The 24,283-nt window shown below is 46.1% G+C and overlaps 2 protein-coding genes across 5 annotated transcripts in view; one reads left to right on the forward strand and one right to left on the reverse strand.

Annotated features, from left to right (window-relative positions):
* The window catches only part of ZC3H4 (zinc finger CCCH-type containing 4), a 38,333-nt gene extending 37,099 nt beyond the window's left edge, over positions 1–1,234 (reverse strand). For 2 of the 4 annotated variants that reach the window (XM_084905776.1, XM_084905779.1), the window contains exon 1: positions 1,128–1,234. The gene's annotated coding sequence lies outside the window, so the exon portion shown is untranslated. Of the gene's footprint in view, positions 1–103; positions 243–284; positions 561–1,127 lie in introns of those variants that run through there. The other 2 variants (XM_084905781.1, XM_084905780.1) reach the window with 2 other exon arrangements.
* Positions 1,235–23,440: 22,206 nt separating this feature from the next.
* The window catches only part of SAE1 (SUMO1 activating enzyme subunit 1), a 63,948-nt gene continuing 63,105 nt past the window's right edge, over positions 23,441–24,283 (forward strand). The window contains exon 1 of the mRNA XM_084906176.1: positions 23,441–23,625. Coding sequence (XP_084762302.1) covers positions 23,528–23,625 — 98 coding nt within the window. The 5' untranslated portion in view covers positions 23,441–23,527. The remainder of the gene's footprint in view (positions 23,626–24,283) is intronic.

The following is a 24,283-nucleotide window of genomic DNA, read 5'->3' on the forward strand; positions in this document are numbered from 1 at the left end:
GGGCGTGGCGGGAGCGGGGCACACTTCAGCTCGGAAGGCTCCTGGCGGGAATGGGGGGCGATATATATATATATAATTTTTTCTTTTTCGATTTCGGAATCACCTCGGCGCCGACCTCCGCGTGGGCCGCGCGGCCTAGGCCTCGGCGGGCCGCTCGCCGCCTGCTTTCTCCGCGGCGCGTCCCAGGGTCGCACTCGCTCACGGGCGCGGAGCCCTCATCTGGGCGAGAGTCCCCCCACCCCACCCGCCCCCCAAAACACGCGCGCGCACACACACACACACACCCGCGGGCCCGGGAGTGGGACGCCGGAGTACGGGAGACTGGTGGGTGGTTGGGTGTAATTAGCGCGGGCCGCGCGCGATTGAGCAAGCGAGGGGTGGGGGGAGGAGGAAGAGCGAGCGAGGGGGGGTTAAGAAGAAAAGGGTTTCAAGGGAGAGAGAAACGGGGCCGCGGAGACGGGCCGACTGTCTGTCTGTCTGCCCGCCCTCGGTGCCCCGGCCGTCCGGCCCCCGCCGCAGTCAGAAATTCACACAAAATGGCGGCGTGGCCGGGACAGACTGAGAGGCTGAGGCGGGAGGAAGGGCGAGGTGGGAGGGGGCACCGGGAGGCGGAGGCCGTGGCACGTAGCGGAGGGGGGCGGGCACGGGCCGCAGTCCCCGAAGGGCGGCGGAAAGAGCCGAGGGAGGCCGAGGGGAGGCGGAAAGAGCCGAACGGCGCTGAGCGGGAGCCTGGGGAGAGGCGGAAAGTGCCGAAGGCGGTCGTGGGGGCGGGGCTAGAGGGGAAGTGGGCGGTCCCTGAGAGCCGGAAATAGCCGAAGCGGATCGGAGCTGGGAAACAAGGAACTGAGGCGATCCGGAAAGAGCCGAAGGCGGCGTCTGGGTGGGTGACAGGAGACGGAAACAGCCGAAAAAGGCCGTGCGCGGATAATGAGATTTAGAAGGAAGGAGTTGAAGGGCTGGCTAAGGGAGGCGATTAATTAAGAGAGTAAACGATTTTGAGTAATTCGCCCGAGAAGCAGCAGGAAGAACCGAAAATGGCTAGCTTGAGGGAAAGCGGGGAGAGTAGAAAGTTTTAGGTGGGAGGATGGGAGGGAAGGAAATCGGGCTACGGAGAGGAAAAAAATAACCTAAAGCCGGAGGCCGGGTGCTGGAGTTGTAGGTTTCCGGAGAATGGGAGGATGGAGCCAGGCAAGCCGGGAGGTGATGTCATTAGGGACCTCGGTCAATGACGTCATCCCTGGGCGGTGCAAGAGGGGCGGGCTTTGGTGGAGTTTTACAACCTGCTTAGTAGATAGAAGGCTTTCCAATGCTAGGCTTGGAAGTACTAAACGGATTCGGGAACAGTGTAAGAACGTAAAATTCTTTCACCCTCATAACTATACTCAGGACAGATACTGCTATTCCCATTTAATGGATACAGATTGAACCTGGTTCAGGTTATAGGATTAGGCCTAGGCATCACAATTTTTTATTTATTTATTTTTATTTTTTAAAGTTTATATATTGTTTTTTTAATATATTTTATTGATTTTTTACAGAGAGGAAGGGAGACGGATAGAAAGTTAGAAACATCTATGAAAGAGAAACAACCATCAGCTGCCTCTTGCACACCCCCTACTGGGGATGTGCCCGCAACCAAGGTACATGCCCTTGACCAGAATCGAACCTGAGACCCTTCAGTCCCCAAGCCAACGCTCTATCCATTGAGCCAAACCGGTTTCAGCCACAATTTTTTTTTTTTTGAATCAGCGCTGGCATTCCATTGCCTCTAATGGGTAGTCTATGGACCTCTGGTAAACAATAGGAAGCATACACCCCTGGGGGTTTATAGAAACTCATGACCTCTTGTTCTGAGAATTAGCTCTTGGATTATTCGTGGACTCTATGAAGACTGATTGGCCACAGTCCCAGGTGATGATGTGTTATGGGACCCACCAAATGATGAAGTGGGCAGACCCAGTTTCACTTAATCATCATCTGGAACTGGTATTTGAGACTGAACTCGGGCAGGTACTGTGAATAAGGTCTGCATCCTGTGTCCCACTCCCCAACCCTGGTCATAGGTTGATTACAATGGATCCTTTTCTTGGGAAAGGTCACCAATTCACCTTCATTAGAATAATAATTTGTTGGGAATTGGTGTTATCCCCACCCCCTGCCCTATTTCTGCCAGTAATTACATCCCTGGACTTTAATATTTTCATAGTATAACTTTTTTTGTATTATTATTATTTTTAATATCTTTTATTAATTTTCCACAGAGAGGAAGGAAGAAGGATAGAGAGCTAGAAACATCTATGAGAGAGAATCATCGATCAGCTGCCTCCTGCACATCCCCCGCCAGGGATGTGCCCGCAACCAAGATACATGCCCTTGACCGGAATTGAACCTGGGACCTTTCAGTCCGCAGGCTGATGCTCTATCCACTGAGCCAAACCGGTTTCGGCGTCATAGTATAACTTTTTAAAAGTTGAAAATGTACCCTTCACACTAAAACATTGTCAGCGTGCATCAATCAATGATGTTATTCCCATTAATGAGAGAAACAACAGAAAAATAAAGCTTGTTCACGGGAGGAACTTGAGGAATGAGTATGTATAGACTGAGGGGGAAAGAATGCAGGAATTGGGTTGGGAAGTTTGATACAAAAGTGGTTAATGACGCCCTGGCCGGTTTGGCTCAGTGGATAGAGCGTCAACCTGCAGACTGAGGGGTCCCAGGTTCAATTCCGGTCAGGGGCATGTACTTTGGTTGCGGGCACATCCCCAGTAGGGGATGTGGAGAAGGCAACTAGCTGATCAATGTTTCTCTCTCATCGATGTTTCTAACTCTCTATCCGTCTCCCTTCCTCCCTGTAAAAATCAATAAAATATATTTTTAATAAAATATATTTTTTTAATGGTTAATGTCTTTCAAGGTTGTGTTTTCTGCCAGACAAAAATCATTTAAAACTTGAGAATCTCCCATAACTCTACCAAATCTAAATCCTAATCAACAATTAAATGGTAAGTCGAAGTAACATCTTCAATGTCAGAAGGACTTGGTATTATCAAAGCAGGATGGGATTTGCTGGTCTTTTAATTTTTCTCACTACCTAAAAGCGGCGGCCCTCCAGAACTGCAGGATTCCCGGATGGAGCTGGAGAGATGGCACCCACTGGAGACCACATCTTGAAAGGATAGGGTGCTGTCCTCATCGATGGAGCCTGTGGTCTCAACCAGTGTTGTTTGGCCCATGACTAGAATACATGGGGTTTAGAAAGCATAGAATGACAACTTTTAAAATTATCCATAATGGCCGAAACCGGTTTGGCTCAGTGGTAGAGCGTCAGCCTGCAGACTGAAGGGTCCCAGGTTCCATTCCGGTCAAAGGCATGTACCTTGGTTGCGGGCACATCCCCAGTAGGGGGTGTGCAAGAGGCAGCTGGTCGATGTTTCTCTCTCATCGACGTTTCTAGCTATCTGTAAAAAATCAATAAAATATATTTTAAAAATAAATAAATAAATAAAATAAAAATTGTTTTTAAAAATGTATCCATAATGACCCATTTACAGTATTTTTCCTTTATATTCCCATAACCCTGATCTACTAGCTCTTGGTGTGTTAAAGAAAACTTTTCTTTTGGCCCTAGCTGGTTTGGCTCAGTGGATAGAGCGTCACCTGTGAACTGGAGGGTCCCACGTTTGACTCTGGCCAAGGGCACATGCCCAAGTTGCAGGCTCAGTCTCGTATAGAAGGAGTGCAGGAGGCAGCCAGTCAATGATTCCCACTCATCATTGATGTTTCTATCTCTCTCTCCCTCTACCTTCTTCTCTGAAATAAAAAATGCATTACCAAAAAAAAGAAACCTTTTTTGGACAATTTAGTTATGAGCCAACATTTTATTACAATCATGCATGCAAGGAAAAGTTCTCTCTCACAGGCTAATTAAAAGATTTGCTCTTATCTGGTTGAGCGTTGGCCTATGCACCAAAAAGTTGATGGTTTAATTCCCTGTCAGGGGCCATGCCTGGGTTTCGGGCTCAATCCCCAGTAGGAGGTGTGCAGGAGGCAGCCAAATCAATGTTTTCCTCTCATCCATGTTTCTTATCTCTCCCTTTTTCTCTCTCTAAAGAAAAAGATTTGCTCTTGCTCTGTCCAGGTAGCTCAGTTGGGTGGAGCATGATCCTACATACCAAAAGTTTGCAGATTCAATTCCCACTTAAAAAAAAAAAAAAAAAAAAAAAAAAAAGGCCTTGGCCGGTTTGCTCAGTGGTTAGAGTGTTGGCCCATGGAACAAAGATCAAGGTTTTGATTTCTCCTCAAGTTTTAATCCCCAGGGCCAGTGGGGGCACAAGCAGGAGGCAACCAGTCAATGTCTCTCAAGTACATATTTTCATTTCTCTCTCTCTTCCCTTCCACTCTCTCTAAAAATCAATGGAAAAAATATCTTCACTCCTCAGGTAAGGATTTAAATAAAAGAAAAAAAAGAAGATTTGCTCTTGCTAGGGACATTTTATGTGACCAAAAAAAATTCCAAGATGTCTTATCCTATATAATAAAGGGTAATATGCGAACCAACCAAACAGTGGAATGACCAGTCGCTATGATGTTCACTGACCACCAGGGGGCAAATGCTCAAGGCAGAAGCTGCCCCCTGGTGGTCAGTGTGCCGCCATGGGGGAGTGCCGCTCAGCCAGAAGTTGGGCTCATGGTTGGTGAGCAAAGCAGCCCCTGCCTTCACAGCAGCTCTAAGGACCCCTCATTGGATCCCGGACTGTGAGAGGATGCAGGCCGGGCTGAGGGACACACACACACACACCACACACACACACACACCACACACACACACACACACACACACACACACACACACACTCCAGTGCGCGAGTGCCCTGCACCGAGCCTCTAGTATTAAAATAAGCAGGCCAGCAGGTGGAAGGAAGAGATAAGAGGGTCAATCAGTTAACAGCTGCAGGGCAAAACCAACAAAAGACTGCTTACATTCCCGAATGTACATTGAAATTTTGAATTAACTTCCAGGTGGCTATTTCCAAGAGTTTTCAGAGAGAATAGCCAAGGCTGGTATCTGCCAGTTGGAGGATTGCCTGGTGTGGGAGGAAAGTGACCAGAGGAGAGATGAAATACAGAAATTCCCTTAGAACCGCTTTGGAACATAGCCTGGCCACAGCAACTACAGCTGAACATACATCTACACTGATTCAACCACTCCGCCCAAAATGCATACCTAATAGAAATGGACAGGAATGTTCTTTTTCTTTTTATTTTTTTTATTATTTTTTTTAATATATATTTTATTGATTTTTCACAGAGGGGAAGAGAGAGGGATAGAGAGTTAGAAACATCAATGAGAGAATCATTGATCAGCTGCCTCTTGCACACCCCCCACTGGGGACTTGCCCGCAACCAAGGTACATGCCCTTGACCGGAATTGAACCCGGGACCTTTCAGTCCGCAGGCCGACGCTCTATCCACTGAGCCAAACCGGTCCCGGCAGGAATGCTCTTTTTAAAATATATATATATTTTACTGATTTTTAAAAAATATATATTTTATTGATTTTTTTACAGAGAGGAAGGGAGAGGGATAGAGTTAGAAACCAAACATCAATCAGCTGCCTCCTGCACACCCCCCACTGGGGATCTGCCCCCAACCAATATACATGCCCCTGACCGGAATCGAACCTGGGACCCTTCAGTCCGCAGGCCGACGCTCTATCCACTGAGCCAAACCGGTTAGGATGCCCTTAATATCCCCCCCACACCCCACCCTCGCCTCTGTCTTCATCCATAGGTGTAAGATTACCTCTCCCTTCTTCCTTGCGGATCCAATGATCTGGGGAGTCAGGCTCCATGATCATTCTACCCGATTCTTAAGGAGATGATGGTGCCCCCTAGAGTGCATTCGGGAAATTGCTGAGGGAAATGAATCTTGCTTCTCCACTGGTTCTCAAGGGGGACAGTAGTGCTCCCTCGGGGGCGTTTAGGAAATTTCAGGGGGCGTTTCTGGGCATCGCCATCTTGAGTGGGTTGTTGTTGGCATGAGAGAACAGGTACCTGGGATAACAGAATGTCCTGCAATGTGAGGATGGTATTTAATGGTCACCTAATGACCGAAGTTAACGATAGTTCTTCAATAAAGGAAATAACTGTTTATGCTAAGTTAGAGTGATCTGTAATGCTGAACTTCCCCAGTTCTTTTGGGATTGGATGCACATAAAGTCATGGTCAGGTTCTTGGGAATTTACAGATGTATATCATCACCTTTGGGGGGGAATGTTCTGGAACTAGATAGAGGTGGTGGTTGCCCATGGTGAGTGCACTAAATGCCGCTGAATTGTTCATTTTATTTATTTATTTATTTATTTTATTTTTTAAAATATATTTTATTGATTTTTTACAGAAAGGAAGAGAGAGGAATAGAGAGTTAGAAACATCGATGAGGGAGAATCATTAATCAGCTGCCTCTTGCACAGCCACAACTGGGGATGGGCCCGCAACCAAGATACATGCCCTTGACCGGAATTGAACCTGGACCTTTCAGCCCGCAGGCCGACTCTCTATCCACGGAGCCAAATTGGTTGTGGCTGAATTGTTCATTTTATATATTTTTATTGATTTTTTTACAGAGAGGAAGAGAGAGGGATAGAGAGTTAGAAACATCAATGAGAGAATCATCGATCAGCTGCCTCCTGCACACCCCCCCCTGCGGATGTGCCCCCAACCAAGGTATTTACATGCCTTTGACCCGAATTTAACCTGGGACCTTTCAGTCCGCAGGCTGACGCTCTATCCCCTGAGCCCAACCCGCCAGGGCATATTGTTTAGAGAACATTTACTTATAAAATTACAGAGGTGGAAGAAGTAATTCATAGATGAAATGGGCTGAGGAAACAAGTTATACACGCAAAGGAAGGATCCTTGGAGCTAGGGAGTGAGGAAGGTAATGGTAAGGTGCCTGGAGGGAAAGGGAGGGAAAAGAGGAGGGGGAGAGGGGGGGAAAGGTGCAGGAATGCTCCTGGAAGGAAGTGCCAAGAAAGGACACTTTGCCGAGACCGGTTTGGCTCAGTGGTGGAGCGTTGGTCTGCAGACAGAAAGGTCCCAGGTTCGATTCCAGTCAGGGGCATGTACGTTGGTTGTGGGCACATTCCCGGTGGGGGGGTGTGCAAGTCGATGTTTCTCTCTCATCGATGTTTCTAGCTCTCTATCTCTCTCCCTTCCTCTCTGTAAAAAAATCAATAAAATATATTTTTAAAAAAAAGAAAAAAGAAAAAAAGAAAGGACACTTTTAGACGTTTAATGAGCTAGACCAGTGGTCGGCAAACTCATTCGTCAACAGAGCCAACTGTCAACAGGACAACGACTGAAATTTCTTTTGAGAGCCACATTTTTAAAAATTTAAACTCCTCCTAATGCCACTTCTTCAACATAGACTCGCCCGGGCCGTGGTATTTTGTGGAAGAGCCACACTCAAGGGACCAAAGAGCCGCATGTGGCTCTCGAGCCGCAGTTTGCCAACCTCAGAGCTAGACAAGCAGGAAGCTATATTTTCAGGGCTCTTTCACAAAGTGATCATTTTACATGAATTACTGCATGCTGACAGGAAGTGGCTCCGGTCACTCCCTGACCAATCACAGATGACTACATGCCATGCATCCTCAGGATCACTTTCAAGGTCAATCTATTAATTAATTAATTAATCCTTTAATGCTTCAGATCTACTCTAGCTCTTCAGAATAGTTAGACCTCCTTTATTTTTCTTTCTATGGTCCACGTACACTTCACTTTACTAATACAAGGTAACTCAGCCTAAGTGTTTATTTCCAGAGGCTTATGCAAAAGATATTTAATATAACCCTCTGCTGCCCAGTCATTTCATGACTTCTGAACATCTTCCCTGCCCAAAGAGGTTATTTGATCTTGTCATTGGCCTTTCCCCCTGAGATCAGGAAGTGTCACAGCATAGTGCGACAGCTTTGAATTCAAAACTTTAAAATGAGAGTTTAATAAAATGAACCTTCATGTACCTATCACCCAACTTCCACAATAATAAATGCACAGCCAGACTCAGTTCCTACTCCCATCCACTGGCCACCCTCTAGATTTAACCTCAATCTCAGACTTCTCCCATCTAGCTAGCTAAGTCCCACATATGCAGATATAATAATTATTTCTACATATATCATATACTTATTTATTTTACTTATTTCAGAGAGGGAGAGAGAAACATCAATGATGAGATAGAATCATGGATCTGCTGCCTCCAGCACACCTCCTATTGGGGATGGAGCCCACAACCTGGAAATTGAACTCTGACCTCCTGGTTCATAGGTCGATACTCAACCACTAAGCCACACTGACCGGGCTCATTATATATTTAAAATATACCCGAGCTGCCGAAACCGGTTTGGCTCAGTGGTAGAGCGTCTGCCTGTGGACTCAAGGGTCCCGGGTTCGATTCCAGTCAAGGGCATGTACCTGGGTTGCGGGCACATCCCCAGTAGGGGGTGTGCAGGAGGCAGCTGATCGATGATTCTCTCTCATGGATGTTTCTAACTCTCTATCCCTCTCTCTTCCTCTCTGTAAAAAATCAATAAAATATATTAAAATAAAATATATCCTTGCAGCTGTACTGGGTTGAATAGTGTCTCCTTCCCACAAATTCATGGCCTTCCTGGAATCTCAGAATGTGACTTCACTTGGAAATAGAAGCACTGAAGATGTCATTAGTTAGATTAAGATGAGGTCACAGTGAAGTAGGGTAGGCCCAGCCTGTAATCCAATATGACTAGTGTCATAAGACAAGGAGGTACACACATGGGGAGAACACCATGTGACGGCAGAGGCTGAGTTTGGATGCATGTAAGAGCCAAGGAATGCCAAGATTGTTGGCAACCACCGGAAGCTACAAGAGGCAGGGCAGGATTCATTCCCCAGGGCCTTTAGAGAGCTCCGATCTTCCTTTCTAAGTCCCCAGCCCAGACCTCAGACAACCAATTTATGTTTGATTTATTTATTTTTCATTTTTTTTTATTCAAGTGTTATATGTGTACATATCTTACCATTGCCCCTCCACCCCACTCCCATACTGAAGTATGGTAGCAACCATACTTAGGTAAAAACTGCTGTTTGAATTTTAACCCTGCTATTCCGGCTTCGGCACTCGCTCACTTGCTTAAACAATAGGGTAGTTGCCTCAGCTTCCGGATGGAGACCTGGAGGCTAAGGCAATTTTCCTGTGCCCGTGGGCCAGGACCACAGGAGATGGATTCCCGCTGACTCAGTGGCTGCAGGGGTAGAAACTGTAGATAACCTTTAGAGAGTAACTGCTCAGCTCTACTTCTGTATTATCCGCTATGGCAATATAGGGCTACATTCCATTGTCCCCTGTGGGCTGTTCCCAGCCTTTAGAATTTAGAATTCAGAACAAAAGAACATTCCTGTGGTCTGGACCTTTAAAAAGACTGCCTACCCCTGGAACAGTGCGGTCATGTGGACTCCACCTGCATGTGGTGCTCTGGCGGCCGTCCTGGCCAGTTTTTCCATAAATCCTTGGCTGCTTTTTTTTTAAATCAATCATCAGCCTCTGGTGGTCTTATTTTGAACCCAGGGTTCGACCCCACAACAATACATGCCCTCACCCCCCAGAGTTTTGTGTCCATTGGTTATGCTTATGTGCATGTGTACAAGTCCTTCTATTGATCTCTTTTCTCCCCAACCTCTCCCTAACCTTCCTGCTGTCATTTGACAGTCTATTTGATGCTTCGCTGTCTCTGAATTTATGTTGTTTTAAACCCCCTTGCTTCTGGTACTTTGTTATTTCAGCCCTAGGAATCTAAGACACACTCATATCTAATTCCAACAATGCTACAGGATTCATTCCAGCCTCCACCTTTTTTTTATTTGTACCTTTTCCAACATTAGGACAACCTGACATCCCTTATTCTCCATCTATGGATTAATCTTATCCCCACAACAGACTGAAAGTACTACAAACAGGACGGCTTAAAACAAGTTCCGTGTTGTCTCACAGATTTGGAGATTAGAAGTCCAAGATGAAGGTGTTGGCAAGGTTAGTTCCTTCTGAGGGCTGGAAGGGAGAATCTGTTCCATGCCCCTCTCCCCTAGCTTCTGGAAAGCCTTGGCATTCTTTATCTTGTAGATCTACCATTCCAGTCTGTACCTTCGCTTTCACACGGCCTTTGCCCTGTGTGTCTGCATCCAAATTTCCCTTTTCTTTTTTTTCTTTTTTAAAAGTATTTTATTGATTTTTTTTTCAGAGAGGAAGGGAGAGAGCTAGAGAGCTAGAAACATCGATGAGAGAGAAACATCGACCAGCTGCCCCTTGGACACCCCCTACTGGGCATGTGCCCGCAACCAATGTACATGCCCTTGACCGGAATCGAACTTGGGACCCTTCAGTCCACAGACCGACGCTCTATCGCTGAGCCAAAGCGATGTCGGCCAAATTTCCCTTTTCTTATAAACACACCAGCCATGCCCAGAGAGTGTGGCTCAGTGGTTGAGCATTGACCCATGAACCAAGAGGTCACGATTCCATTCCTGGTGAGGACACATGCCTGGGTTGTGGGCTCGATCCCCAGCAAGGGGGGTGAAGGAGGTAGTCGATCAATGATTCTCTCTCATCATTGATATTTCTCTCTCTCTCTCTCTCTCTCTCTCTCTCTCTCTCTCTCTCTCTCTTTCTCTCTCTCTCTCCCTCTCCATTCTCTCTGAAATCTATTTTAAAAAAAGACTGAGCACCAATCCTATCTAATAAAAGAGTAACGTGCACATTGACTGTCACTTCAACACACAAGATGGCTGCCCCCATGTGGACACAAGATGGACACCACAAGATGGCCAGCAGGGGAGGGCAGTTGGGATCAATCAGGCCAGCAGTGCAGGGTAGTTGGGATGGACCAGGCCTGCAAGGAAGGGCAGCTGGAGGTGACCAGGTCTACAGGGGAGGGCAGATGGTGGTGACCATGCCTGCAGGGGAGGGAAGTTAGTGGGGACCAGGCTGGCAGGGGATGGCAGTTGGGGGAACCAGGACTGCAGGGGAGGGCAGTTTGGGGCAACCAGGCCAGCAGCGGAGGGCAGTTATTGGAGACTTGGCCAGCAAGGGAGGGCAGGCAGGGTCAACCAGGCCTGCAGGGGAGGGCAGTTGGGGGGGATAAGGCCTGTAGGGAAGGACAGTTAGGGGTGACCAGGCTGTCAAGGGAGGGCAGTTAGGGGTGACCAGGCCAGCAGGAGAGGGCAGTTAGGGGCACTTGGGCTGGCAGGGGAGCAGTCAGGCATCAATCAGGCTGGCAGGGGAGTGGTTAGGGGGTGATCAGGGTGGCAGACAGAAGCAGTTAGGGACAATCAGACAGGCAGGCAGGCAGGCAAGCGGTTGGGAGCCAGCAGTCATGGATTGTGAGAGGGATGTCCAACTGCCTGTTTAGGGGGGATTGGGCCTAAATGGGCAGTCGGGCATCCCTCTTGGGGGTCCCAGATTGGAGCCGGTGCAGGCTGGGATGAGGGGACCCCCCCGCCCCATGCATGAATTTTGTGCAACAGGCCTCTAGTTAAAGATATAATGCATCCCTATTAGCTAGCTCCGCTTCTCAGCTCTTGGTTTATACTGTTTTATTATTACTCATCTTTAACCATTTCTTATTAGGTTTCATATCCTCCCATTTAGAAGCCCTAAACCTACAAATGGTCCTCCACATAGAACCACAGACGAAGGCCACTGCATCCACCCTCGTGGACCCTTAGTTAGCCCACTTCCTGTGGGACCCTGACTGCTGCCTCCCTCCCCCCAAACTACGACCCCTTTGCCAGCAGGAAACAGCCAAACAGATTGACGTCCTCAGCAGCAGTTGGGGTTTCCTAATGGGAGGAGGCACTGAAACTGGAATTTTAGGGGAATATAAGCATGTTTAGGGAATTTTTAGAATTGGGGTCCAGGGAAAAAAAACACAGAGCTACAGACTGGGAGAAGGTACATTTCCATAACACAAGAAGGCCTGGTGCAGCCCTAACCGGTTTGGCTCAGTAGATAGAGTGTCGGCCTGCCAACTGAAGGGTCCCAGGTTCAATTCCGGTCAAGGACATGTACCTTGGTTCTGAGCACATCCCCAGTAGGAGGTGTGTAGGAGGCAGCTCATTGATGTTTCTCTCTCATCGATGTTTCTAACTCTTTATCCCTCTCTCTTCCTCTCTGTAAAAAATAGATAAAATAAATTTAAAAAAATAAAAATAGCCGAGACCGGTTTGGCTCAATGGATAGAGTGTCGGCTTGGGAACTGAAGGGTCCCGGGTTCGATTCCGGTCAAGGGCATGTACCTTGGTTGCGGGCATATCCCCAGTAGGGGGTGTGCAAGAGGCAGCTGATCGATGACTCACTCTCATCGATGTTTCTAACTCTCTATCTCTCTCCTTTCCTCTCTGTACAAAATCAATAAAATATATTTAAAATAAAAAAAATAAAAATAGAAAGTCTGGTGCAGTTTCATTTTCATAAGACAAGGGAAGAGGGAGTAGCCAAGAAAGGTCTATATTTACAAAACAAAGAAGAAGGATGAACGCTCAGAAGGAATAGGAGGACAATGAGGGAGGAGGGCCTCAACAGTCACTATAGTAACCAATTCGAAAGGGAATATTGACCTATCAGAGGGGATGTCAGGACACCGGAACTGCAGCCTTTGTAAACCATGGAAACAGGAAGTCGGTGGGACTCTTTCCCTCTTCTCACATGGGAATCTGTACTGATTCTTCAATAAATTTCCACCTTTACTATAAAAAACAAACAAACAACGAACAAACACCAGACATGCCCTGGATAGGTAGCTCAGTTGATTAGTGTCACCCTGATACCCCAAGGTTGCAGGTTTGATCCTCTGTCAGAGTACATACAAGAACATATTGATTAATGCATAAATAAGTGGAACAACAAACCAATGTCTCTCTCTCTTCCTCTCTCTCTAAAATCAATAAATTTTTAAAAAATATGCCAGTCATATTGGATTGTTGTATCAAAAATCAGTGAGCTAGACAAGACGCCTTAATGAGCTAATTACTAGTTAGAAGTTATCTTTATTTCACTCAGGTTCAGAGCAGATTACCTCTGTGAAATTCTGAACACCCAAAAGAGGAAGCATTCTCTTTTTTATATATTTTCAGGTCCTTGTGTAAGTTATTCTTACTGACAATTTGTACCCTTGAGTACATATTATATCTAACAAACACCTATGACCTTGAGTACATATTATATTTATACAGACACCTGTCATATCTATACAGACAACTTGTAACCTTGAGTACATATCTATACAGACACCTGTAACCTTGGGTACCTATCTATACAGACACCTGGCATCAGTATCGGCGTATGTTCGATGGCTAGCTTACAAGGTCACACAGTTAACTTTATCTTTTCTATTATTCAAGCTAAAAAACAAAGTTATTTTTACAGAATAAGAGGCCATCTAAAAATAACAGAGTTGACTTATGGAACAAGGGACTAGCAAGAAATAGCAGAGAACTTCAAAACAGCAGTTTCAAACAGCAGTTTTCCCTAAGGAGGGATCATTACGAGGCTTCAGATTAGGAGCCACCCTAATGATCTAATTTTAACTTGAATACATTTGCAAGGACCTAATTTCCGAATAAGGTCACATTTGTAGGCAGCAGAGATTAAAATTTGAACTTTTTTTTTTTTTTTTTTTTTTTTTTTTTTGAGGGCCATAGTTCTACCCTTAACACCTGTATGGGTGAAAACCCATATATCTGTGTAATAAAATGTAAGTTACTATAGGTATTGCATTTTTATTAAAAATGATTAGTTTTTAAATCTCCATTTGTCAAATGTATGGTTGCATGAAGATGAGGTATCTAGAATAGTGAAACTCATGGAAGCAGAAGTAGAATGGTGGTTTCCAGGGCTGGGTGAAGGGTGAAATGGGGAGTTGCTTAGTGGGTCTAGAGTTTCAGTTTTGCAAGACAAAAACCTTCTAGAGATTGGTCTCACACCATCTAAGTAAATATACTTAACATAAGCCCCTACTCTAACTGGCAGACCATGTCTACAGAATGACTTAGAAAGTGTGATCGGCCCTAGCCGTGTGTGTGTGTGTGTGTGTGTGTGTGTGTGTGTGTGTCTCAAAATCAATAAGAAGAAAGTGTGACTAAAAGTGGTACAGAGCCATAAGCGGTATCCAGAGCTCAATCTGATGTCTTTTTAAAAAATATATATATATATATTTAATATATTTTATTGATTTTTAAAATATATATATTTTATTGATTTTTCACAGAGAGGAAGGGAGAGGGATAGATAGCTAGAAACATCGATGAGAGAGAATCATCGACCAGCCGCCTCCTGCACTCCCCCTACTGGGGATGTGCCTGCAACCAATGTACATCCCCTTGACCGGAATTGAACCCGGGACCCTTTGGTCCGCAGACTGACGCTCCATCCACTGAGCCAAACCGGCCTCTGCTATTTTATTGATTTTTTACAGAGAAGAAGGGAGAGTGATAGAAAGTTAAAAACATAGATGAGATTGAATCATCAATCAGCTACCTCTTGCACACCCCCTACTGGGTGTGTGCCCGCAACCAAGGTACATGCCCTTGACCAGAATCGAACCTGGGACCCCTCAGTCCACAGACCAACGTTCGATCCACTGAGCCAAACCGGCTTCAGCTCAAGCTGATGTCTTTTAAGCAGCCCTAAGAATGATGTGGTCCTAACAGGAAGAACAGAAAAAGATTTGAGACTAGAATGAAGTGGCACACAGATCTTTGCTCCATGGTTCTCCCCCTGACTGCATTTTAGAATCACCTGGGGAGCATTTTAGAACAATCCCAATGTCTCAGCTCCACCCCGAACCAATTAGTAGAGTCTCTGAAGGTGGGGCCTGGGCACCCTGTCTGCTGAATAGCTCCCCAGGTAATTCTAATGTGCAGATGGGATTGAGAACTGCTACCTGGCTCCTGGTGAGCAGGCACCTGGGTGGGGGTAATTATGTAATCCTTAAACCCAGGAGCCTCATCTACCGAACAACTGCTTTCCACTCCTTTGACTTCCAAGCTCTCACTTCCGGCAGCTGTTCTGATTAGCTGTCGCTGGAAAACGAACTGCCGTGCGGCTACATACCCACGAGAATTGAATACAGGAGCTCAATGAGATTGGTGCTTTTATGTTCATAGGATTATTGATGATGGTCAGAGGTAGAAACAACCCAAGTGCCTATCGATGGATGAACAGAAACAGCATGTGGTCTATACTTACAATGGAATACATTCAGCCTTAAAAAGGAAGGAAATATCGCCCTAACAGGTTTGGCTCAGTGGATAGAGTGTTGAGCCTGCGGACTTAAGGGTCCCAGGTTCGATTCCAGTCAAGGGCATGTACCTTGCTTGCGGGCACATCCCCAGTAGGGAGTGTGCAGGAGGCAGCTGATCTGTTTCTCTCTCATCCATGTTTCTAACCCTCTATCCTTCTCCCTTCCTCTCTGTAAAAAAAAAAGAAAGAAGAAAAAAAAAAAAAAAAAAAAGGAAGGAAGGAAATACCTGATACATGCTACACATGAATGAACCTTATGGACATTATGCTAAGTAAAATAAGACAGTCACCAAAAGATAAATACTGCCGAAACCAGTTTGGCTCAATGGATAGAGCGTCGGCTTGGGGACTGAAAGGTCCCGGGTTCGATTCCGGGCAAGGGCATGTACCTTGGTTGCGGGCACATCCCCAGAAGGGGGTGTGCAAGAGGCAGCTGATCGATGACTCTCTCATTGATGTTTCTAACTCTCTCTCTCCCTTCCTCTATGTACAAAGTCAATAAAATGTATTTTTTAAAAAAAAGACAAATACTGTACGATTTAATGAAGATGAAGTACCTAGAATAGTGAAACTCATGGAAGCAGAAGTAGAATGGTGGTTTCCAGGGCTGGGTGAAGGGCAGAATGGGGAGATGTTTAGTGGGTAAAAAATTTCAGTTTTGCAAGATGAAAACGTTCTAGAGATTGGTCTCACACCATCTTAAGTATATTTAAGACTATCCTAGCTGGTTTGGCTCAGTTGATAGAGCATCAGCCTGCGGTCTGAAGGGTCCCTGGTTCAATTCCAGCCAAGGGCACATGCCTGAGTTACGGGCTCGATCCCCAGTAGAGAGCCGTGTAGGAGGCAGCCCATCAATGATTCCCTCTCATCATTTAAAAAAAAAATTTTTTTTATTAACCCTCTCATCATTGATGTTCTATCTCTCTCCATCTCCCTTCTGCTCTGAAATCAACAAAATATGTATTAATAAATAAATAAATATACTTAACACTACTGAACTGTACAGTTAGAAATTGGTAAAATGGTACATTTTATAGTATGTGTATTTTACGACGTTTTATTTATTTATGTATTTATTTAAATGGCTGGAATTGGGACAGTAAGAGGCTGGAGAGCCAGGTGCGGTCCAGTGTCCTCTCACCATGCAGCCTCAGGGGAGTGGGACTGCTTATCCTCGGCAGGCCTCAACGTCACGTGTTCCCATTGAACAGAATGAAAACAGCCTCCCCTTTACGGACTTAGCTCAGAAGTTAAGCAGGGTCCCTTCTGCCACATTCTTTTTTTTTTTTTTTTTTTTTTTTTTAATATATTTTATTGATTTTGTACAGAGAGGATGGGAGAGAGATAGTTAGAAACATCAATGAGAGAGAGTTCTCGATCAGCTGCCTCCTGCAAACCCCCTACTGGGGATGTGCCCGCAACCAAGGTACATGCCCTTGACCGGAATCGAACCTGAGACCCTTCAGTCCCCAAGCCGACGCTCTATCCACTGAGCCAAACCGGTCCTGGCCCACATTCTTTTTTTAAAACTCTTACAATATTTATTAAATGGATGATTTATAAGAAGGATGTTGTGAATAAAGATAAAAATTTTCACTTACAGTGAGCATAAAGCTTTTTTTTAAGTATATTTCTTTATTGATTTCAGAGAGGTAGGAAGAAGGAGAAAGAGAGAGAGAAAGAGAAACATCAATGATGAGAGAGAATCATTGATTGGCTGCTGCCTCTGGCATGCAGGCATGAAACTTTCCACTAAGCCAAGCTGGCTAAGGCAAGCATGAAACTTTTTTTTCTTTTTCTTTTTTTTTTTTTGTAAATATATTTTTATTGATTTTTTACAGAGAGGAAGGGAGAGGGATAGAGAGTTAGAAACATCGATGAGAGAGAAACATCTATCAGCCGCCTCCTGCACACCCCCTACTGGGGATGTGCCCGCAACCAAGGTACATGCCTTTGACGGGAATCGAACCTGGGACCTTTTAGTCCGTAGGCCGACGCTCTATCCACTGAGCCAAACCAGTCTCGGCAAGCATGAAACTTTTAAATGGGTAAGGTTTACATTCATTTTTAAAAAGAATATCTGCCCTTTTAAGATTGTAACTTAATATAGTGTCCTCAGATAGAGGACGTATCAGATATTAAACTGATAAGAACAGATACTACAGTTGAGGTGGAGAAGCAATTGCCTCATTCTTTTGGTCAGTCACCAAAGCCAGTCAATTTTGAAGGAAATGAACTTAGACCCACCCATCCCCTCTATGGGAGAAGGTTCAAAGGAATGTTACAAGAGTATGTAGGATGGGAGATATTGTCTTAGCCATTCTTAAAAAAATACATTTTATTGATCTTTTACAGAGAGGAAGAGGGATAGTTAGAAATATCGATGAGAAACATCAATCAGCTGCCTCTTGCACACCCCCTACTGGGGATGTGCCCGCAACCAAGGTACATGCCTTTGACGGGAATCGAACCTGGGACCTTTCAGTCTGCAGGCCGATGCTCTATCCATTGAGCCAAACCGGTTTTGGCATGTCTTAGCCATTTTTTGGTTATTGTTGTTAATCCTCACCTGAGTATATTTTCCCATTCATTTTTAGAGTGGAAGGGAGGGAGAGAAGCAGAGAGAGAGAAACATTGATGTGATGTGAGAGAGACACATTCATAGGTTGCCCCTGCATGTGCTCTGACCAGGGCCGGGGATGGAGCCTGCAACCTAGGTACATGCTCTTAACTGGAATCGAACGTGGGACCCTTCATTCTGAGTCAAACCATCTAAGGCTGTCATATCCATTTTTGCAAAATGCAGTCATCCACAACAATGATCAAGAGAACTTAGTGAGGCTCTGACCGGTTTAGCTCAGTGGAGAGAGCATCGGCTAGCAAACTGAAGGGTCCCGGGTTCAATTCTGGTCAAGGGCATGTACCTTGGTTGTGGGCACATCCCCAGTAAGGGGTGTGCAGGGGGCAGCTGGTCGATGTTTCTCTCTCATCGATGTTTCTAACTCTCTATCCCTCTCCCTTCCTCTCTGTAAAAAAAAATCAATAAAATATATTTAGAGAGAGAGAGAGAGAGAGAGAGAGAGAGAGAGAGAGAGAGGGCACTTAGTGAGCCCTGGCAGGTGTGGTTCAGTTGGTTGGGCATTGTCCATGCACAGGAGAGGTTGCTGGTTGATTTCCTGCTGTGGACTTGATCCCCAGTAGGGGGCGTGCAGGAGTAGCTAATCCATGTTTCCCTCTCACATTGATGTTTCTTTCTCTCTAAAAATCAATTTAAAAGCCTTTTAAAACTAAAAAATAAAAAAAATATAGTAATAAATGTATAACATAAACGGGGACATGCGTAATACTTCAACAATAAAGGTTTATGAAAAATAAAAAAAAATAAAAATAGATATAACAGCCGAAACCGGTTTGGCTCAGTGGATAGAGCGTCCATCTGTGAACTGAAGGGTTCCGGGTTCGATTCCGGTCAAGGGCATGTACATTGGTTGCTGGCACATCCCCGGTGGGGGGTGTGCAGGAGGCAGCTGGTCGATGTTTCTCTCTCATCGATGTTTCTAGCTCTGTATCCCTCTCCCTTCCTCTCTGTGAAAAATCAATAAAAAATATATTTAAAAAATAGATATAACATAAAATCCACTATTTTAACCATTTTCAAGTGTACAATTCAGTGGCATTGATACATTCACAATATTTTATTTTTATAAAATATGTTTTATTGATTTTTTACAGAGAGGAGGAGAGAGGACAGAGAGTTAGAAACATCTAAGAGAGAATCATCAATCAGCTGCCTCCTGCACCCCCCCCCACTGAGGATGTGCCTACAACCAAGGTACATGCCCTTGACCGGAATCGAATCTGGGACCTTTCAGTCTGCAGGCTGACGCTCTATCCACTGAGCCAAACCGGTTTCGGCACATTCACAATATTATGCAACCATCATCACTGCCTATTTCTCTTCTTGTCACCTATTTTGTCTGGGCTTTTCACTTTCCATATGTTTGGAAGGGTCATGGATGCTACAGCATGTGCCAGTGCTTCATTCCTCTTTATGGCTGAATAATAGTCCATTGTCCGGATAGATCCCATTTTGTTCATTCATTCATCAATTGGTGAATGGGTTGGGTTATTCCACCTTTGGCTATCCATACTAAAAAAAGGGTAATATGCTAATTAGACTGGACATCTTCCCGTGTCATTTTGGACGTCCTTCCTGACGAAGCCAGGTGGGAGGGAAGCCAGCCTGGGTCAGGGTGCCTGCTGGTGGCCGGAGGAGGAAAGCCCGGGTCCCGCCTGGGTCAGAGTGCCAGAGGGCAGCCTGTGCCAGCAGCCGGGGAAGGAAGGCCTTCTCTTGCATGAATTTTCATGCCTCTAGTTGTGAAGAATACTGCCATGAAGCTTGGCATACAAGTATCTGTTTGGGTCCCTGTTCCAATTTCTCTGGGTATATATCTAAGAGTGGAATTGCTGGTTCACATAGCTTTTTTTTTTTTTTTTTTTTTAAGGTTTTTAAAAATATATATTTTATTGATTTTCATACAGAGAGGAAGGGAAGGGAATAGAGAGCTAGAAACATCGATCAGCTGCCTCTTGCACATCCCTTACTGAGGATGTGCCCGCAACCAAAGTACATACCCTTGACCAGAATCGAACCTGCAACCTTTCAGTCTGCAGGCCGATGCTCTATCCACTGAGCCAAACCGGTTTCGGCCACATAGCTTTTTTTTAATTATTATCATTTTTTATATTTTATTGATTTTTTACAGAGAGGAAGGGAGATAGAGAGTTAGAAACATCGATGAGAGAGAGTCATCGATCAGCTGCCTCTTGCACACCCCCTACTGGGGATATGCCTGCAACCAAGGTACATGCCCTTGACCGGAATCGAACCTGGGACCCTTCAGTCCCCAAGCCGATGCTCTATCCATTGAGCCAAACCAGTTTCGGCCACATAGCCTTTTTAAGGGGAGCCTGCCTATTTCTAAAGGCCTGGACCCAGAAATTGGCCAGGGGAGTTGAGGTCCGTAGCCATCAGCCAACATCACCTTGCCAACCCTGTGAGTGAGTCACCTCGGAAGGGGCTCTTCTCCCCCATGCCATCAGATGACTGCAGCCAACGTGTGCATCTGACTGCCCCCCCCTGAGAGGCCTTGAATTAGAACTTCCCAGCCAAACTGCTCCTGAAATTCTGACCCACAGAAACTATGAGATAATAAATATTTTTATTTTTTAAAATACTTTTTTTTAATTGATTTCAGAGAGGAAGGGAGAGGGAGAGATAGAAACATTAATGATGAGAGAGAATCATTGATTGGTTGCTTCCTGTATCCCCCCATTGGGGACTGAGCTCACAACCTGGGCACAGGCCTTGACTGGAAATTGAACCGTGACCTTCTGGTTCATAGGTTGATGTTCAACCGCTAAGTGACACTGGCCCGTCAATGAAAACCTTTATTTTTTTATTTTATTTTATTGATTTTTTACAGAGAGGAAGAGAGAGGGATAGAGAGTTAGAAGCATCGATGAGAGAGAATCATGGATCAGTTGCCTCTTGCACACCCCCTACTGGGGATGTGCCCGCAACCAAGGTACATGCCCTTGACCAGAATCGAACCTGGGACCTTTCAGTCCTCAGGCTGATGCTCTATCCACTGAGCCAAACCGGTTTCGGCCAGAACAAGTTTTTAATTAATAAATATTTGTTCACATAAAAAACAACAACATTGAAACCTGTAAAGAACTTTTATGAGTTTATTTGAGCCAAATTATCTACATATGCCAGGAAGCAGAACCTCAAGGAATTGAGATAATGTTCTGGAGAATGGCAGGTTACATTGTATTTATACATTGCAATCAAAGGAGGGACGTAGGTGGGTTATGTGAAATTGATTGGTGATAGATTAAGGAGGTGGGATAAAGCAAAGGGGTGCGCGAGGGGGAAACCCCTGCGATTGGATAGAAAGTAAAATGATGGACGCATACTTAGGTGGGAGCAGAAACAACGCCATAAAGAAGTGATATGTGGTATCTGTCCTAGTGCACAGCACATTAGGTTGTGCCCCAGGGGCTCCAGAAAGTTACAAGTTACCCAGACATTTCATATTTATGTTGTCATAGATGCAAAAAGACAGACAGGCTCAGTTAAGGTAAAAGTTGACCTTGTCAGTGAAGATACAGGCCTAAGACTTAACTCCCCACCATAACTGCTTTTATTTTATTTTATTTTATTTTATTTATTTATTTTAAAATATATTTTATTGATTTTTTACAGAGAGGAAGAGAGAGGGATAGAGAGTTAGAAACATTGCTGAGAGAGAATCATGGATCAGCTGCCTCTTGTACACCCCCTACTGGGGATGTGCCCGCAACCAAGGCACATGCCCTTGACCGGAATCGAACCTGGGACCTTTCAGTCTGCAGACCGACGCTCTATCCACTGAGCCAAACCGGTTTCGGCCATAACTGCTTTTAGTTAAAGTTCAATTTCAGGCCATCCTCTGTGGTTCCTTTAGGTCTCTGAGTTTGCAAGACGGCTACGCAGGCCTCCCCTGAGCTGGTCAGGTCAGCATGTGGCCCCTTTCCTCCACGTATTTATTGAAGTAATAATAAAAAGGCATCCTGCCTAAGGAGAAATACATATTAGCTATTACCAGCCTACAAGGCCCTACATGATCCCCCACCTGCTTCCTCTATGTGTTAATCCTTTACCATTTGCCCCTCTCACTTTCCTCCAGCACCATGCCTCCTCCACAGTTAAATCATGAGAGCACGCTTCATCTTCAGGGCCTTTGTGAAGTATGATAGCAACCATACTTAGATAAAAACTGCTGTTTGAATTTTAACTCTGCTATTCTGGCTTCGGCACTCACTCACTTGCTTAAACATAGGGTAGTTGCCTCAGCTTCCAGATGGAGACCTGGAGGCTAAGGCAGTTTTCCTGTGCCTGTGGGCCAGGACCACAGGAGATGGATTCCCACGGACTCGGTGGCTCCAGGAGTAGAAACTGCAGATAACCTTTAGAGATTAACCGCTCAGCTCTGCTTCTGTACTATCTGCTTTCGCAAGACAGGGCCACATTCCAATGTCCAGCAGGATGTGGCTGGGGACAACCCGACCCTGTGGGCTGTTCCCAGCCTTTAGAATTTAGAATTTAGAACAAAGGAAAATTTTTGTGGTTTAGACCTTTAAAAGGACTGCCTACCCCTGGAACGGTGCTGTCTTGTGGACTCCACCTGCGTGTGATGCTCTCGCAGCCATCCTGGCCAGTTAAATAAATCCTTGCCTGCTTTTTTTAAATCAATCATCAGCCGAAGCGGGTTTGGCTCAGTGGTAGAGCGTCGGTCGGCGGACTGAAAGGTCCCAGGTTCGATTCCGGTCAAGGGCATGTACATTGGTTGCAGGCACATCCCTGGTAGGGGGTGTGCAAGAGGCAGCTGGTCAATGTTTCTCTCTCATCGATGTTTCTAGCTCTCTATCTCTCTCTCCCTTCCTCTCTGTAAAAAGTCAATAAAATATATTTTAAAAAATCAATCAATCATCAGCCTCCGGTGGTCTTATTCTGGACCCAGGGTTCGACCCCACAACACTTTGCACTAGCTGTTTCCTCTGCCAGGAAATGTGCCTTCTCCCAGTTAATTGTAAGGCTTGTTTCTTCAGATCTCTGCTCAGGGTCTCCTTCTCTGAGAGCCCCTCCCTGGCCATTCCTGTCCTCCTGTAGTTCCATACCCGGCTTTATTTTTCTCCAAAAGCATTTAGCATGGCCTGACTTACAGTGATTTTTATCTTGGGCCCTTCTCAACATAAGATAAGCTCCATGAGGGCAGGGCTTGTCTATTGTATTCGCCATTCTGTTTCACAAACCCGCTGCCGGGTTTGCAGCAGGCACTCCAGAAATATCTGTTGAATGAATAATCTCAGAGCAATCTCCTTCCCTCGTGGGGGCCATAGGCCCCGCTACAGTTTGGCCTGGACGGGCTGGAGGCTCGGTCACGTGACCGGCCCTCGCCGGCCCGCCTTTGAAGCCGGAGGGGGAAGGGCCCACGTGGTCCCCGGCTGCGGAGGCGGGCCGGCGGGGAGGAGCCACTGCGCAGGCGCGATCCCCGGCGCAGGCGCAGACGCGTCCCGGGCGCGCGGCGGCCGGCGGTTGGCGAGCGCGGGCCCGGAGCTCGGTCGGGCGGAGAGAGCCGGCGCCATGGTGGAGAAGGAGGAGGCCGGCGGCGGCATCAGCGAGGAGGAGGCGGCGCAGTATGACCGGCAGATCCGTCTCTGGGGACTGGAGGCCCAGAAACGGTGAGAGCGGTGCAGCCTGCGGGGCTGAGGGGCGGGAGGGGGCGGCCGGCCTGCGGCGTCCGCGGCCCTCGGGGGTGAGGGAGGGTCTGATTTGAAGAGAGGAGGCGGGAACTCTGCGCCCGGGCATGGTAGCCGGCCTGAGAGGGCTGGGAGGGTCGATTTGGGGTATTACTGGGAGTGTGGGAAGCAGGACCCCCCAGGTCCTGAGTGATTGGAGGCCTTGCGGGGGGGGAGGAGGATTCGAACTTGGGGACTCAGAAGCCCGAAAGGGGGTGATGCTGGAGTTTGGGAAGGGGGTGGGGGCTGGGAAGTAGGAGGGCCCGGGAAGCCCTAGAAAGGATGGAAGGGGCGGCGCAGTTCATTCATTACCAGAGGGTGGGGGCCTGTTCTGGGGAGGCTGGCGAACCTCACATGCACCTTATATTCTTTTTTTTTTTTTAAAGTATACTCAGAGTAATTTATTATTTTATTTATTTATTTATTTTTTTAAAGATATTTTATTGATTTTTCACAGAGAGGAAGAGAGAGATAGTTAGAAACATCGATGAGAGAGAATCATCGATCAGCTGCCTCTTGCACACCCCCCACTGGGGATGTGCCCGCAACTAAGGTACATGCCCTTGCCCGGAATCGAACCCGGGACCTTTCAGTCCGCAGG

Source organism: Pipistrellus hanaki, assembly GCF_964339955.1.
Source record: "Pipistrellus hanaki genome assembly, chromosome: 15".
NCBI classification, from domain to species: domain Eukaryota; kingdom Metazoa; phylum Chordata; class Mammalia; order Chiroptera; family Vespertilionidae; genus Pipistrellus; species Pipistrellus hanaki.